Source organism: Cnephaeus nilssonii (assembly GCF_951640355.1).
Source record: "Cnephaeus nilssonii genome assembly, chromosome: 2".
Taxonomy (NCBI): Eukaryota; Metazoa; Chordata; class Mammalia; order Chiroptera; family Vespertilionidae; genus Cnephaeus; species Cnephaeus nilssonii.
The window spans coordinates 78,337,274-78,354,167 of record NC_137073.1 but is presented as its reverse complement, the minus strand read 5'-3'; the positions used below and the strand labels follow the sequence as shown (position 1 = coordinate 78,354,167).

The window sequence follows — 16,894 nt, the reverse complement described above, 5'->3', positions numbered from 1 at the left end:
CACTGTATCTCCAGGACTCAGATGGGTCAGGGCTCCATACATATCAGGTACAGTGTAAACATTTTTTTTTGACTGAATAAATATTCCTTTTCATATACAATTCACAAATGTGCCACTGTGACCACACTATGTGGGTTAGCAACAGCATTTTGCTATAGTAGTCAGACAGACAGACAGACAGACAGGAGCAGAGTAGGAATGATCAGGTCACCAGGGTGGAAAGTTTCAGGTGCTTAGCATCTAGCAAGGGACAACTGTAAGGTGGGAGCTTGCCTCCAGGGTGGCCTTTCCTTCCCTGGCATGTCGGTGGTCATGCCCTGGAAGGAGGAACAAGGGGACCAGAGATAGCCTCATAGGATTCCCATATAAGCCCTTGCGTGGCTACCCCCTTACACATTAAGCCCTAAAGTTAACAACTAGGTCTCAGCTGTTTTTCAGCTCCAGGCCCCGAAAAGCAGCAGCGCCAGGCAGGGTGACACCATAGCTGACATCAGGACCTGCTGCCCTGGCACCAAAGAATCAGTAGAGACCACCCTGAAGGGACAAGGCACGCCAGGAAAGCTGATGAATATTCTAGAGAGATCTTCCCCTGAGACCAAACACCAGGTAAAAGCCCTTAAAAGGAAGGACCCAGCCTGGTTCTCTCTCTCTTTCTTCCCTCAAGGTACATACCTTTGCTTGCATTTTCCTAAGCTCCGAGGCCCCTTCTTTTGCCTCTGTAACTTGTTTCCTGAGCCCACACAGCCCCGCTGGCTCACTTCATCTAAGGCTCACTTCTTCTACCTCTGTGACTTTTCTAAATAAACTTTTGCTTGTATTTGAGTCTTGGCTCTGAATTCTTAGCCAGAACTCAAGGACTGAGGTCTAACATCTTGTGCCATTTGCCATTAACAATTGCAGGAGATATGCTGAGTTTCTCTGTGTAGGCTCCTAACAGCCAGGTAACCTGAATCCAGGTGAAGAAAGAGAATATTGCCAGCACCCAAAAGCATCTCCACTCTTCTCTTCCCATCTTTACCTTCTCTTCCCTTCTGGAGGTAACCACTATCTTAACGTTTATGATAATAATTTCCTTGTTTTTCTGTGTAGTTTTGCCACTTACATATAGAATCTCCAAATGATGTAGTTTAGTTTTGCCTGTTTTCGAACTTTATATAAATGGAATCATACTGTATTTTGGGTGTTCTCGTTTATTTTGTTCAATATTATGTTTGAATGATTCTCCTTGTTGTTAGGAGGAGCTCTAATTGGTTCATTCTCATCCATAACACTTGTTGTACCCCAATGAAAAAAATTTTAATTGATTTTTAGAGAGAGAGGAAGTGAGAGGGGGCGAGAGAAACAACAATGTGAGAGGAAAACATTGATCAGCTGCCTCCTACACCACCCTTACTGGAGATTGAGCCCTAAACCCGGGCATGTGCTCTGACCTGGAATCAAACTGGCTACCATTTGGTGCATGGGATGACTCTAAACCAACTGAGCCACACTGGCCAGGGAGATTTTTTTTTAAAATTTTTATTTATTGATGAGAGAGAGAGAGAAAGAGAGAGAGAGAGAGAAACATTGATGTGTTGCTCCACTGATTCATGCATATATTGGTTGATTCTTGTATGTGCCCTGACCAGGGATGGAACCTGCAAGCCTGGTGTATCCAGATGGGGCTCTAACCAACTAAACTACCTGGCCAGGGCGAGATTATTTTTTTTATGGCTGCATTCTGAAATCTTTTAATAGGTAGTTTAAAGGCATTTGGGTATTTTTTTTTTTAAAGAGACAAAAAGCAGTAAAATTGTTAAGAATATTAATTTGGGAATTAGACCTGTGTTTGAATACAGACTCTGTAATTTAGTAGATTATCTTGAGTACATGATCAAACCTTTCTGAGCTTTAGTAGTCCAGAAATGGGAAAAATAACATTACATCATAAGATTGTTGAAAAGACAAAAAAAAAAAAAAAAAAAAAAAGGTCCATAAAGCACTTAGTACAGTGCCTAGCACACGGTCACCCTGAGTAAATGATGGTGATTACCATTACTCTTGGTCTGCTTGCTGAAGTTCCAGTTTAGGGGCTGACTCTGTTTAACCATGGCTCCTCCTTGAGGATCTTGCTTAATACTTAGGAATTGAGGAGATAGAGCTTTACTCTCCATACGTCATCATCCTCTCAGAAATTGCCTTCCTGGTGACTTCCTCATAAACTCCTCCATATCTGTCCAGGAAATTGTCCTGTGTGGACTAGGAGCCTCCCACCTTGTAATCGGGTGGAGAAACTACAGGCCCTTCCCACCAGGCCCTCAACAACTCCAAACTGAGTTGCTCTTGAACAAATACCAACCCTTGGATTCATTCATCAAGCAGGTGAGGCAGAGTGGAAGTATTCTAATCCCTTTTCTTTTCTTCTCTAAAACCTAGTACTAGAGATGTAAGCCTCCAAATTCTATTAAGGAATGTGCTGTTTTCACAATGGCAGGAGACTATCAGCGAGATAGACAAGACTCCACACGTATGTTGGATGCAAGAATCAGGGTTATAATATGCTCACTCAACAAGTCTTTACGGAATAACTTTGTGACAGGAACTGTTTCAAGCTACAGTAATGATTTGGTAAATTTATTGAGACTTGTTTTGTGGCCCAGCACATGGTTTATCTTGGTAAATGGTCCACGTGCCTCTCAACAGTCTTATGAAAAGAACAACATTTATTATCATCCCAAATTGACAAAAAAATGAGGCTTATGTACTTCAAGTTCCCTTAAGGATTAATCCTATCCAGCTAATAAGTGGCAACATGATATTTGAACCCAAATTTCTGACATCATATTCTGAGCTCTGAACTTTCTCCTTTACATATAAAACTGAAGAAAAAATGGTTCTTTTTTTTTTTTTTTTTTACCATGCATTTGCCTGCAGGGAAAATCAACAATTTGTAATCATACCTCTCAGAACAATATTCCTTTGTTTGAGTCATGAGGATTTTCACCAAATAATGTTCAATAGTGGATCATAGTCCATAATTCCACTGACTTGCCAAGAAGGAATATTTGATTAAAAGTAATTAAATATTTGCTACAATTTATGATTACGTAAGATGATTTCATTGAGCATAGCATCATTTAGCATCCAACAAATTTTGTTTTGCTGTTGAAGTATGATATGTTTAGGTTTTAAAGCTGGATTTTCCTTCTGAACATTTTCAACTAGTACCTAGTATGCACACTATTGGGCAATAGTTAAAATAACACAGTTTCTAGATTTTTCAGTTTTGTGAGCATCATTTGGAAAATTAATCTGAATGGAATAAAAAATGCATAGAACATTCCAACAGAAATTTAGCTTAGTATTAGGTTAACCTACATGAAACTGCCATTTTGTAGTTAAAAACGATCAACTGTTTCTAATTTCATACAGTTCAACTTCATAAATTCTCATATTCCATATGCATGAATTCAGCAGGAAAGTAAGCTCTGCTAAGACAGGATTTTTTGGGTTTTGTTCACTATTGTACACATGGTAGTCACTCAGAAAATGGTTGTTGAGTGAATGAATAAGGAGAGCAAATAAAAGGTGGTAACTAACCTTGCATTCTTTTTTAAAATAAAGTTTATGTTTTTATTGATTTTTTTTAGAGAGAGACATCAATGTGAGAAAGAAACAGCCATCAGTTGCCTCCTCGAACCTGCAACCTTGCAGTGCATGGGATGGTGCTCAACCGGGCCACACCGACCAGGGCTAACTTTGCATTCTAATACAGCATGCCTTTGGGTTTAGGTTTGGTGTGGAAAAAAGAAAAATATCATGATATGCATTAGTTAGAGTAAAATGATAGCCCTGATCGGTTTGGCTCAGTAGATAGAGCGTCAGTCTGCGGACTCAAGAGTCCCGGGTTCGATTCCGGTCAAGGGCATGTACCTTGGTTGTGGGCACATCCCCAGTAGGGGGTGTGCAGGAGGCAACTGATCGATGTTTCTCTCTCATCGATGTTTCTAACTCTCTATCCCTCTCTGTAAAAAATCAAGAAAATATATATTTAAAAAAAGAGTAAAATGATAAAAATTCTAATTAAAAACCCTACCCAAGAAAATTAAAAACACATGTCCACGTGAAAACTTGTCCATAAATATTCATAGTAACAATATTCATAATAGCCCAAAGTGGAAATAACCCAAATGTCCACCAACTGATGAAGATTTAAATAAATGTAGTATATTTATTCAATGGAATAGTATTCAGCCATAAACAGGAATGGTAGGTACTCTAACATGAATGAATTTTGAAAACATTATGCTCAGTGAAAGCAGCCAGACACATGTATTATTTATTGACATAAAATGTCCAGAATGGGCAAATCAATATAGACAGAAAGTATGTTAGTGGTTGCCAGGGTCTGGAGGCAAGGGAAAATGGGGAGTGACTGCTGAGGGACGAAGGGCTTATTTTTAAGGTGATGAGAACATTCTGGATTTCGATAGTAGTGATAGTTGTACATCCTTGTGAATATACTAAAAATCACTAAGTTGTATGTATACTTTAAAATTAAGGGTGGCCGTGGTCAGTTTGGTTCAGTGGATAGAGTGTCGGCTTGTGGACTGAAGGGTCCCGGGTTCGATTGTAGTCAAGGGCACATGCCCTGGTTGTGGGCTCGATCCCCAATAGGGGGTGTGCAGGAACAGCCAATCAATGATTCTCTCTCATCATTGATGTTTCTATCTCCCTCTCCCTTCCTCTCTGAAATCAATAAAAATATTTTTTAAATAAATAAAAAAAATGAAATTAAGGGTGAATTTTATGGTATGAGAAACATTTCAATTTTAGAAAGTAGGAAAAACACTCTAAGTTCTTTGCAGAACATGTCAACATACACTATAAAATAATAGATATGTGTTTATAAATAAGCGTATTAAGAAATGTTCCCTTGTTTAATTATAAACCGAGTGGAATGTTTGGGGATTTCAGTAATCTGACAGGGAACATTAAGAGGATTAACCTGACCCCCAGTGTTAACACCACCAATTTAAACTGCATCACTCAAAAAACTACAGTCATATTAAAATAATTGTAGAAATGACTTCCATGAAAACAATACCAATCAGCTTAATTACCCATTAAGGTTGTCATCATTTTATTATTATTTTTTGTCGTCACTTTAAATACCTTATATTTATATAATGCTTTTGCTTCCTCAAGTATTGAATTATGGCTTAAGACCTATTGTATGGGAGAGTCACATCTCTAACCACTTAATTAAAGGCAGAGAAGTGGGTGGGATTGGACAGAAATGTATTAGGTATGCTGACATTCCAGATTGGAACACAAAGTGAAGCAGGATTTAAGAAACCTAAATTCTAGCCTTCAATGCAGATGGTTCAATAGCAAGAATTAAAATTGTTACATTCTAGTACTAGTTAAAAAAACATATTGAAATACAACATCCTATATAATAAAGAGATAATATGCAAATTAACCCTCATGCCCTCACAAGATGGCTGTCTACAACCAGGCCAGCAGGGGTGTTAGTGAGGGAGGACCAAGTGACTGAACAGCAGGCTGCGTGGGTGGACCAGGCTGGCAGAAGGGGCAGTTGGGGGTGACCAGGCAGGCAGAGGGAGCCAGTTGGGGGCATCAGGCTGGCAGGGCGGGGGGCAGTATGGGATGACCAGGCCGGCAAGGGGGGGTAGTTGGGGGTGACCAGGCCAGCAGGGGAGGGGCAGTTAGGGGCAACCAGGCAGGCAGGCAGGTGAGTGATTAGGAGCCAGTGGTCCAGGATTGTGAGAGGGATGTCCTGAAAGGTCCTGGATTGAAGAGGGTGCAGGCTGGGCTAAGAGGACACCCCCACCCCTACGAATTTCGTGCACCAGGCCTCCAGTACATATATAAATGTGTATACATCCTGAAGTGTAGACTATGAATTTTCCTAAGTGAACACTCCTTTGGAAACAGCCTCCAGATCAAGAAAGAGAACACAGCAGACAAAACTAGTTTTTGTTTTGTTTTTAAGCCAAAGAGAATATTAAAATTGTTTAAATCACGCCCCCCCCCCTCCAGATTCTCCATCAACCATAGTTAAATTTGGGAGGGCGCAGAGGACCCTGAAGTGGTAATACTGTATACCGTGGGGTGTATTTTGATGGCAAATCTACCGACACGAATATCCAGGGTACTTCACCTTCATTTAACTACTCTTTTTTTCTGGATCCAGAGATTAAAAACAGTTCCTAAATTTACGCATGGCTTTTGAAAACCTCCCACATCTGGATTTCCAACAAAACTGGAACCAAATTTTTGGAGCATGAAAGTGCTGTGCGAGACGTGGTTTTCCTGCCCCAGTGCGGAGCCACCTCGGCCCCTCCCTCTCCAGGAGGAAAACAGTCCCCGGCAGACCTCACCCCAAGTTCCTCTCCAAACCCGCGGAGCTCCGAGCGCGCCTCCGGGTGGCTCACGACCACCCCCGAGTCCCCCGGGAGCCCGAGCCCTTTCTCTCGCTGGGTCCCCGCACCTCCGCCCGAAACACGGAGCTTTTCCTTTAACTCCGCACGCTGCGAGGGTGTGCGGAGCAGGCCGGCCCTCCCGCCTCCTCCTCCACCTCTCCCTCCCCCCTCCCATCCGAGTTTCAGGTGAATGGGTCACGGAGGGAGGAGGCTGCCACACTACACCTCCACCTCCGGCGGAGACGGCGGACTCTGGGGAGAGCTGGCCAGAGCGCCCAGGAGCCCGCGCCGGGTACAGCAGGTGGGGTCGCCCGGGCGGGGCCGCCGACCTCCCGCAGCCCGGCCTGGCATTGGTGCGCATGCTCGGGGGCTGGGCGGCCGGGGTGGGGTGGGGTGGGGGGGACCCAAGAGGTGAAGGAGGAAGGCTGAGTCCCCTACCAGGTCCCGGGGTGAGTGCTGGCGGCCCGCACAGCGTCAGGTGCGCCCGCCAGGTGAGCGCGCTCCCCGGCTCCCGCCGTCCTTGGTGGATCCGGTGGGTCGGGCTGGGCTGCTGTGAGTTGGAGAGAGTTGGGCGCGGCGCCCGGGGCGCACGGTACCCCAGAGTCCCCGCTGGGGTACCGCGGCGCCTCGGTCTGGTCGGGGAAGCGCGGGGGAAGGGCGCTCGGGGCTGGTTTCGGTGGCGGTTTCGCCCCGGGACCGGGACTCACGGGAACCGGCGAGGCGCGGGTGCGCGGAGCGCGGCTACCTGGACGCTGCGTCCCGGAGCCGGGGCCACTTGGAGGCGCCGATTAGCTTATTTGGCGGAGACGCGTTACTGTACCTGTGCCCGGGCGCGGACAGCTTCTCGCTTTTAGGAGGCGGGAGGTTCGTGAGGGAGACTCCGGCGGTGCGCTCTCCGGGCTGCAGTTCTTGGGGGTTCCCAGGGTGAGGGGCGCGGCGCCCGGCTCCTCGGCGGTCTTGAGCCCCAGGGCTGGAGCGGTGGGGGCGCTCGCTGGCCAGGGGGCTTGGATCCCGGGGGGACCTCGTCCTTCCCGTCCCCGCCTCACCCCGTTGGGGATCCCAGGGAGAGAGGGTGGCTGGGTTGAAATCTTGAAATACTGTATTCCGGGAGTGACGGGGCGCGCCGACCGCATGTTTTGAATTTTGAGTCCACTTAAGTAGGAGCTGGCTGAGCCCCCGCGGATTTAAGCTGGGGGGACGGGGATTTCATTTCGAGGGAGGCAGAACTTCGAGGGAATCTGCTCACGCTCGGATTCTCAGCCGTGACCGAAGGCCTCGGGCGGTCCGCGCTCGGTCCGCGCTGGGCCAGCGCGCCCTGCCGCCGGGGGGTGTTCCTGGGCGCGGCGGGGGCGCGCGGATCCCGGACCTGCCCCCGGCCGGCCGCGGGGTTCTCAGACCTGCAGGTCCAGCAGACATGTTGCCTTTGTCGGAGGAAGTGCGCGGGGGGAGGGGGGTGGGGAGGTGGGTTGAGGGGCCAAAATGGCCTCTGCACCTTGGGGCTGGAAGAGCAATTCCGAGCCCCTCGTGTCCCAGGTGAAGCGACCGGGCGGGAGCTGCCCTGGGGCCGGCTGGGCAAGCTGCCCACCTGGGAAGTGACCTGGCGCGGGGAGGAGGCAGCCTTCCAGGTGAGTGTGTGGCCCTCGGGCACAACAGGTGTATTACTGGGATCCCTGGAAAAGAGAAACCCTTACCTTTAAGGCGCTGCTGGCCATTCTTGCTGTGATTGAAACGAGTTCTTTTTATCCAGAGGTAGATTTCTCAAACTGCTCATTCCCAACTGTAACAATGTTTCTTTTGCATTGTACATTGGGTCTTTATTTTCAATTTCTGATATTTTTAAAAATAGATATTTTAAATGGTGGAGCCACAGTAATAGATAACTCCTCAGACAAAGCAACACTTGTGTGTGTGTTTTTTGTTTTTGTTTTTTGTAGTTTTGCATTTACTGAGCTATTAGATGCCTCCTTTGTTAGGTGATGGAGAGCAGAATAGTGAGATTTAAACAACTCGCAGGTTATTTTAGGGAATCATGGGCGGTGCCTCCTGTTTTCGAGACACTGTTCTAAAAGCTTTTGTACTTATATCATTTAATCAACCACTCTGAAAGGTAGGCCTTATTAGAATTCCATTGCAAAGATGAGTAAACACCTTTAAACCTAGTTACCTTCTCAATCTTGAATGTGGTATGAATCACCTGGGGATTTTATTAAAATACAGGTTCTGATTCATAGGGAAGAAGTGGGGCCTGGCATTCTGCATTTCTAAGGAATTCTCAGTTGATGCCCATATGTTTTTTTGTGTATTTTACCCTTTTCTCTCTTTTTCCTCTCAGACTGTAAGCCCAGTTATGTTTGTTGAACTTAAAGGATTGTATTTACTGGGTGGTAATGAGCGAAGAACTTCAATCTGGTCACTGGTGGGTTGAAACCCCAGCTGTAATATGGGCTGTTGGTCTTTATAAATCAGATATTGGTAGATCATCACTTTGTACCAGGGATCAGGGATAACAGTGATGGTCAAAATAGACATCGAAGTGTTTGTGAAGACGGTTTTCCAGTTGGAGTAGAGATAGATAGTAGTGGGAGGGGGGGAAAGAAAAGAAAAACTAATAATTTAGTTGGGGGGGGGGTGTTGGAAATGCCCTCTGAAAGTAAAACAGGTTTAGTGGGTGGAGTGAGGGACTAGGAGGGCATCTCTGAGGAAGTGACACTTGCTCAGAGAACGAACCACAGGCGCTGCCTTGTGAAGATCTGAATGTTCTACACAGGAAACTCACAATATCAACGCCTTTATTTTAGACAGTGATTCTCAGAATATAGGGTGTGCTGAAAAATTATCTGGAGAGCCCTGGCCGGTTTGGCTCAGTGGATGGAGCGTCGGCCTGCGGACTGAGGGTCCCGGGTTTGATTCTGGTCAAGGGCATGTACCTTGGTTGCGGGCACATCCCCAGTAGGAGGTGTGCAGGAGGCAGCTGATAGATGTTTCTTTCTCATCGATGTTTCTAACTATCCCTCTCCCTTCCTCTCTGTAAAAAATCAATAAAATGTATTTTTTTAAAAAATTATCTGGAGAGCTTATTTAAAATGCATTTTCTGACACAGAGCTTATCTATTTCAAAGTTTGCCTAATTTCAAAATTTTAGTTTACTAATGAAGTGCCTATAACCTAAATATCGGGCGCAACTTAAAAAAAAACTTCTTAAAGGCAAATTAACTATTGCTGTATGAGGTTGAAAAGGAGCAGACTGCCCTTCAATAGAAAAAAGTTTATTTTTTATTTTTTGACAATTTGCTTTAAGGAATAATTTTGGGCTTAGTATTTTCAGACTTTTCTACTTCATCTTATAGCTTTTTTTTTTTTTTTTAAATTAGGACAGCTTGTGACCAGTAAACATTTTCACGAAGGGAACTTTCGTTTTATGTTAACAGTAGCTGGCTTTCAGCACAACACTCTACAAGTGCTTGCTGCTTCTCTTTTGCCCCTGATTCTTACGCTGCTGTTTGACTTATGTCCCTTTCGCTGTTACGACTCGCTATGGTGGTCATTGGACAACAGTCTGCTGTATCTTGGCTCACTGGAGAGAGACCTTTTAAGTCCTGTCCAGGCCCCTCAAATATCAAACAACCTAAGCTTTGCATAATTGGCATCGGGTCATATTGTTAGTTGTTATTTTTTGGAGGGTGGGAGGAGTCAGGGTGAGGAAGATACTTCCTAACATTGAGAGGGAATCTGACCCTGGTGTTTTGTGTGTGTGTGTGTGTGTGTGTGTGTGTGTGTGTGTTTCAAAGAACCATGTCTAGGACTACAAAGAAGGTTCTTCAGATATTTGAAGGTTGCCATAGTGGTCCTTCTAATGTTGAGTTCTCCAGGCCAAGCATTTCCTGTTTTTCCAATCATTTGTGTTAAGACATGATTTTTCTAGATCTTCGATAATCTTAAATCACCCTCTGGAGAGGGACTTAGTAGGAACATGATGCACAAATTTTAAGATGATGCAGAGGTTTGCTTCTTTTTATTTTATTTTATTTTTTTACAGTGTAAAATTTTTATATTTAGAATTAGGCAGCTGGACTCAGTTTAGATGATTCCAATTTTGTTGGCAACACCCAAAGCACCAGAGTCAGGAGCCAGTCGAACATATGCCTTCTTGCCATCAGGCCTGATCAGGGTGTTGACCTTGGCCACATCTATGTCATAGAGCTTCTTCACAGCCTGTTTGATCTGGTGCTTGTTGGCCTTGACATCCACAGTGAACACAAGTGTATTATTGTCTTCCATCTTCTCCATGGCTGACTCGGTAGGCAGGGGGAACTTGATGATGGCATAGTGGCCAAGCTTGTTTCTCCGGGGTGCGCTCTTCCGACGATATTTAGGCTGCCTCCGGAGCTTAGTGTCTTTGGCCGTCAGAAGGTGGGTGACGTGACGATCTTTTTTTGTGTGGCTGTGGACGCCCTTCAGCACTGCTCTCTTTGCCTTCAAAGCCTTTGCTTTGGCTTCGGCTTTGGGAGGGGCAGGGGCTTCCTTCTTAGCTTTCGGCGCCATCTTCGTAAAAAGGGTTTGCTTCTTTTTAATAACTGTGTCATTCCTACATTCAAGCCCTGTCTCTGTGAGTGCTATCTGAGTTTGGAATAATACGTTAACTTTTGTTGAAATTCTCACCAAGGAAATGCACTTGTAAAAATAGACAGTTATTAAGCCAGCTCTCCTTATCCAGTACTTATACTATTAGTTTTTAAAAATTGAGTTTACATTTAAAAAATGTTTTTATTCATTTTAGAGAGAGAGGAGAGGAGAGAGGGAGAGAGAGAAACATCTATGAGAGAGAAACATTAACATCGATATGTTGCTTCCTTGAGCCGCATCCCGATCATGTGCCCTGACCTGGAATCCAGCTGTGACCTCTGGGTTCATGGGTGGATGCTCAACCACTGAGCCAAAATGGCCAGGCTTAATTCATTTAGTTATCCCACCTCAGAGGTTAGGGTTATCCCCCATTTGACAGAGGATGGTAGTGAGGCTCAGAGATGAGGAACTTGTGTCAGGCAGTGAGTTTTTACAACCGCTAGGTTTCTTTCCATCATCCTTCTGACCTTACCGAGAACTTGATCAGTTTGATAGACTTGTAGCGAGTGGGGTCCCTAGCTGCAAATCTGGATAAGCTTGTTGCCTCCACTTTGTGTGTAGCAGAACCACTAGAGACCTCCCTCCAGGTGGACATAAATGGTCCATTCTTTCATCTTAATTAGATTCCATTACTCAGCTTCTTAGCAATCTGCCCAACACGGTTTGTACAGCAGGGATGTGCTCAAGATTCTCAGGACTCTCTCTGCACTTCCTTCATCTACCGGTTTGGTAACCTCAAAAAAGGAGAGGAAGTTGGTGTGGCATGACTTGTTCTTAATTAGCTTTCTAAAATTATTTGCTCCACAATTTAAAATCTCTGTTACTAGAGGAGTCATGACAACTAAACTCTGAATCTAGGAAATAGTAGTTTAGAAAGGGATTTTGTTTGGATTTTTGACAAAACTTAAACTTCGGTCTGGGTCTGGATTAATTTAAAATGTTCAAAAGCCTTCGTTGAGCCTGGAGTTTTGGGCATAGTCTTCAATGAGTGAGTGAAAGGTATAGAAGAAATAAGATTTCTCCTCTCAGGTCAGTTGGTCAGTATTTGATATTCAGCTTCAGAAATAGCATCTAAATTCATTTTTTCTTAATATTTTTTTCTGAATCTCAATTAGGGAGACATTTAACCTGGACTTTTACTCTTTTTTTTAAAAAAATGTTTATTGTTGAAAGTATTACATATGTCCCCTTTTTTCTCCCATTGACCTCTTTTAGCCCACAACCACCCTCCCCCCAGCCCTAGGCCTTCACTACCCTATTGTCTGTGTTCAGAGGTTATGCATATGTATGCCTACGAGTTCTTTGGTTGGTCTCTTCCCATCCCTCAGCTCCCGACCCCTGCCTTCCCTCTGAGATTTGACAGTCTGGACTTTTATAGCATCGTAATATTTTGGCCTAAATTGCTCATTTATATGTGATTTTGGATGCTAGTTATAGGGCTTTGTACACCTACGACTTGTGGACTTTCTGTATGTTACAATTCAATAAAGTGGTTTTTAGGAGGAAAAGAATGTAGAGAAGTTGTCTTTCCTCTTTGTGTTTGGAAAAGTTATGCTAACTGTATTGATGTTACTATGTTCGCTACATTTCCATCTTCGAGGTTTTATGTAATATACATTTAGGCAGTATTTTATTCTAAGACATTTGGAATTCATTGTCCTTAAGGATATAGGCAATAGCTGCTGCCATTGCTTTTAAAGAATAAAGTTATTTTAAAAAAAATATTCTTACTGATTTCAGAGAGGAAGGGAGAGGAAGAGAGATGGAAATATCAATGATGAGAAAGAATCGTTGATTGGCTGCCTCCTGCATGCCCCACACTGGGATTGAGCCCACAATCTGGGCATGTGCCCCGACCAGGATTCGAACCTCGACCTCCTGGTTCCTAGGTCATCGCTCAACTGCTGACCTACGCTGGGTGGGCAAGAATAAAGTTTAAAGAGTTTGAATTGATTCAGTTTCTAACATAGTGATGTAAGATTACACATACTTTATTTGAGAAGAAAAACCATTAGATACTTTAATATATAAGGATATAGATTTTTTAATATTTCTTTTTAGAGAGAGAGAAATATCGATTTGTTGTTCCACCTATCCCTGCATTGATTGGTTGATTCTTTTTTTTGGGCAATTCTCATTGAGGATAGTTTTTCCATTAATTTTTAGAGTGGGAGGGGTTGGGGGAGGGGAGAGAGAGAGAGAGAGAGAGAGAGGTGTGAGAGAGACACATCAATTGGATGCCTCCTGCACACACCCCAGCCTAGGTCAGGGATCGAACTTGCAACTCAGGTACCAGGAATGGAACCTGCTACCCTTTGGTGCATGGGCCAACGCTCTAACCACTGAACACACTGGCTAGGGAAGATAAAGGTCTTGCTCAAGTGTCCTTCCTTCCTTTTTCCTTCCTTTCCACTTCCTCTTTAAGTCTTTGGTCATCCCCATACTGCACTTTATCGCGTAGTTCAGTCCTAATTAATGCCTGTTGTAGTAGGCCAGGTGACCTTCAGGAGGACTTTGTCTCCTACTTAATTTCCACAGGTCCAGTGATATAGTGGAGGCACTTAATAAATACTTGTTGATTGAATGAAATTGGGACAAACTGAGAAATGTTAGAACAAAATCATTCTGCTTTGCCTTAGAGGACTCTTTAATACAATGCATTTAATGTTTTCCCCCTATAAGTTGTAAAAATTATGCCTGGTTTTGAAGATTTAGAAAAGCAGAAGGGGAAACTATCCACAGTCCCACCATTCATAGATACATCTTGTATGTAATCATTTGTAATGAGAAAAATAAACTTTTTAAACCAGCTTATGCTATAGTTAACATTGATGATCTAGTATGTGTTAGACTCTGCTAGATATGCACTTTGTTTTTCCTTTTTTTTTTTTTTTTTTTTTAAATATATATTTTATTGATTTTTTACAGAGAGGAAGGGAAAGGGATAGAGAGCTAGAAACATCAATGAGAGAGAATCATTGACCAGCTGCCTCCTGCACACCCCCTACCAGGGATGTGCCTGCAGCCAATGTACATGCCCTTGACCGGAATCGAACCTGGGACCTTTCAGTCCGCAGACCGACGCTCTATCCATTGAGCCAAACCGGTTTTGGCTGTTTTTCCTTTTAAAAAATGTATTTTTATTGCTTTCAGAGAGGAAGGGAGAGAGAGAGAAACATCAATGATGAGAGACAATCATCGATCTGCTGCCCCCTGCACACCCCCTGCTGGAGATTGAGCCTGCAACCCAGGCCTGTGCCCTGACTGGGAATTGAACAGGGACCATATGTCGATGCTCAACCACTGAGCCACACCGACTGGGCGATATGCACTTTCATATGCATTCTCATTTTATATGAACTTTCCAAAGGAATATGAAACAATATATTTAAATAATATTTTTTTCTCATACCCATTTTGTTCTTTTTTTTTTAATATGTATTTTTATTGATTTCAGAGAGGAAGGGAGAAGGAGAGAGAGCTAGAAACATCAATGATGAGAGAGAATCATTGATTGGCTGCCTCCTGCATGCCCCAGGTCCCACACTGGGGATCGAGCATGCAACCTGGGCATGTGCCCTTGACCAGAATCGAACCTGGGACCCTTCAGTCCACAGGCTGACGCTCTATCCACTGAGCTAAACCAGATAGGGCCCATCTTGTTCTTTGAAGAGACTGTTTTAAAAAATAAATACAATTTTTTTTACCTATGCTGTAGAAGCATTGTGAACTTTTTATTATTACTACAATGTAGAATTTCAAAGTAAACAATATTTGTACGCCAGTGATATACAGAGCATTGTGTGAGGTGCTGTGAGGACTCCCAGGCTGAATAATTCCTGTGCCCAGTGATTTCCTCTGCTCAAGGAATTAATGGTCCAATGTATAAAAATAGCAATGGGAAGGACAAGAGAAATAAACATGGTTACTTGAGATTGGTATCACTAGTTTTCTTAGTGATGCAAGGAAACTCTGAGCTCAGTAGTAATGCCATTACCCTACTTATGTTGCTTAGATTGGCTTATCTTGGGAGCTACAGGACATTGCTCATCTTGAAGATCAGGTGACCACTGACCATGTCATCGAGGCCTTTTGAAAGTCCCCCTCCATATAGACCTGATGAATTGTAAGTAAATATTTCTTCAGTTTTCTTTTTAAAAAAAGTCTATCACATGTAAAAAATATATATATGTACCTATTGTTGAAATTTTCATCTCTTTTTTGTTTGCTTTTAAAAATAAAATATGTGTACTCAGTGAAAAATGAGTTTCCCTCTTGCCCATAACTTCCAAGATGAGTTTTTCTCTGCAAAGACAACTATTGTTACCTGTTTCTAACGTTTACTTCAATATAGTCTAGGCTTATATTTGTATGTATATTTGTTCCTTTTGTTTTCACAATTGGTATGACACTTCCATATTAATGCCTTGTTTAAATGACCATTGGCAACATGGCATCACTTTTTTAAATAACACTTTTATTGAGGTATAATACACACATCATACAATCCACTCATTTAGATCGGACAGTTCAGTGATTTTAATGTATTCACAGAGTTGTGGAAGCATCATCACAATTTTAGAACATTTTTATGACTGCCTCCCCAAAGACACCCCTACCCATTAGAAGTCACTGCCTATTTCCCCTTGTACTCAGCAACCACCAGTTTTCTGTTCTAGGTTTGTCCGTTCTGGACATTTCATATAAATGGAATCATATATGTGGTCTTTTAATATATTTTTACTAGAGGCCTGGTGCATGAAAATTCATGCACTGGAGTGGGGGGTGTCCCTCAGCCCGGCCTGCCTCCTCTCACAGTCCAGGAGCCCTCAGGGGCAGGAGGCAACCTGGCCATCAGGGGAAGGTGACACCCCATCACACCTCTGCTGCTGCCACTGCCGGCAGCGCAAGCCTCGGCTGACCCTGGTTACCTGAGTCTCGGGCAGCCCTGGGTGGCTGGGCAGCTGCCATCCGAGGCTTGCCTGTGCCTCAGACCGGCCCTGGGTGGCCGGGGGCTGAGGGAACTGGAGGACTCCGGAGGCAGGCACACGGAGCAGTCGGACCTGCCTGCTGCCCTGGTGGGGCTGAGGGGACTGGGCACCACCATCTTGTGGCTGTGGGTGCTGCCATCTTTGAGGGTGTGACAGTCAATTAGCATATTCCCTCCTTATTGGCTATGGGTGCTGCATCTTTAAGGGAAGGACAGTCAATTAGCATACTCCCTCCTTATTGGCTGTGGGCGCTGCCATCTTTGCAACAGTGTGGGGGTCAATTAGCATATTCCCTCTTTATTAGATAGGATTGATTTCAGAGAGGAAGGGAGAGAGAGAGAGAAACATCAATGATGCGAGAGAATTATCGATCAGCTGCCTTCTGCACGCCCCCAACTGGGGATCAAGCTCGAAACCCAGGCATGTGCCCTTGACTGAAATCAAACTCGGGCCCCTTCAGTCTGCAGGCCAATGCTCTGTCCACTGAGCCAAACCAGCTAGGGCTATGATTGACTTCTTTCACTTAGCATCATGTGTTCTACATTGTCGATTTTAAGAGTGATTCTTGCCATCATATAAAAGAAGCAAAATTGATGGTTCTTAGCATCCCTAATTATTTGGGGATTTAACAGTGAATTCTTCCATTTTAAATTTGTTAGCAAGCATTGCTAGGGATTGCCTCCTTTAAGTAGTTTGTAGCTTTAACTCTTTGGTAAGTGTAGTGGGTCTGTGTTCGTATTACTAGTACATAACCTCCTGACTAATACTTGAACATGGTATGGACACAGTTGTTTATGACAACGTGGTCATTAAAATGTTAGAGAATATAGTTACTGAGTAGTGTTCCATTAG

At 43.9% G+C, this 16,894-nt stretch overlaps 1 protein-coding gene and 1 pseudogene across 8 annotated transcripts in view; one reads left to right on the top strand and one right to left on the bottom strand.

Moving 5' to 3' along the window:
* Positions 1–6,384: 6,384 nt before the first annotated feature.
* OCLN (occludin) overlaps positions 6,385–16,894 on the top strand; it is a 48,217-nt gene continuing 37,707 nt past the window's right edge. Inside the window, exons 1-2 of one of the 7 annotated variants that reach the window (XM_079795028.1) lie at positions 6,385–6,729; positions 15,067–15,177. In XM_079795028.1, the coding sequence (XP_079651154.1) occupies positions 15,128–15,177 (50 nt within the window). In that variant the 5' untranslated portion in view covers positions 6,385–6,729; positions 15,067–15,127. Of the gene's footprint in view, positions 6,782–6,825; positions 6,920–7,904; positions 8,054–8,142; positions 8,845–15,066; positions 15,178–16,894 lie in introns of those variants that run through there. The other 6 variants (XM_079795029.1, XM_079795027.1, XM_079795031.1 and 3 more) reach the window with 6 other exon arrangements.
* LOC307093371 (large ribosomal subunit protein uL23-like) lies at positions 10,438–11,118 on the bottom strand (annotated as a pseudogene). The gene has a single exon. The product of its transcript is annotated as a large ribosomal subunit protein uL23-like (transcript).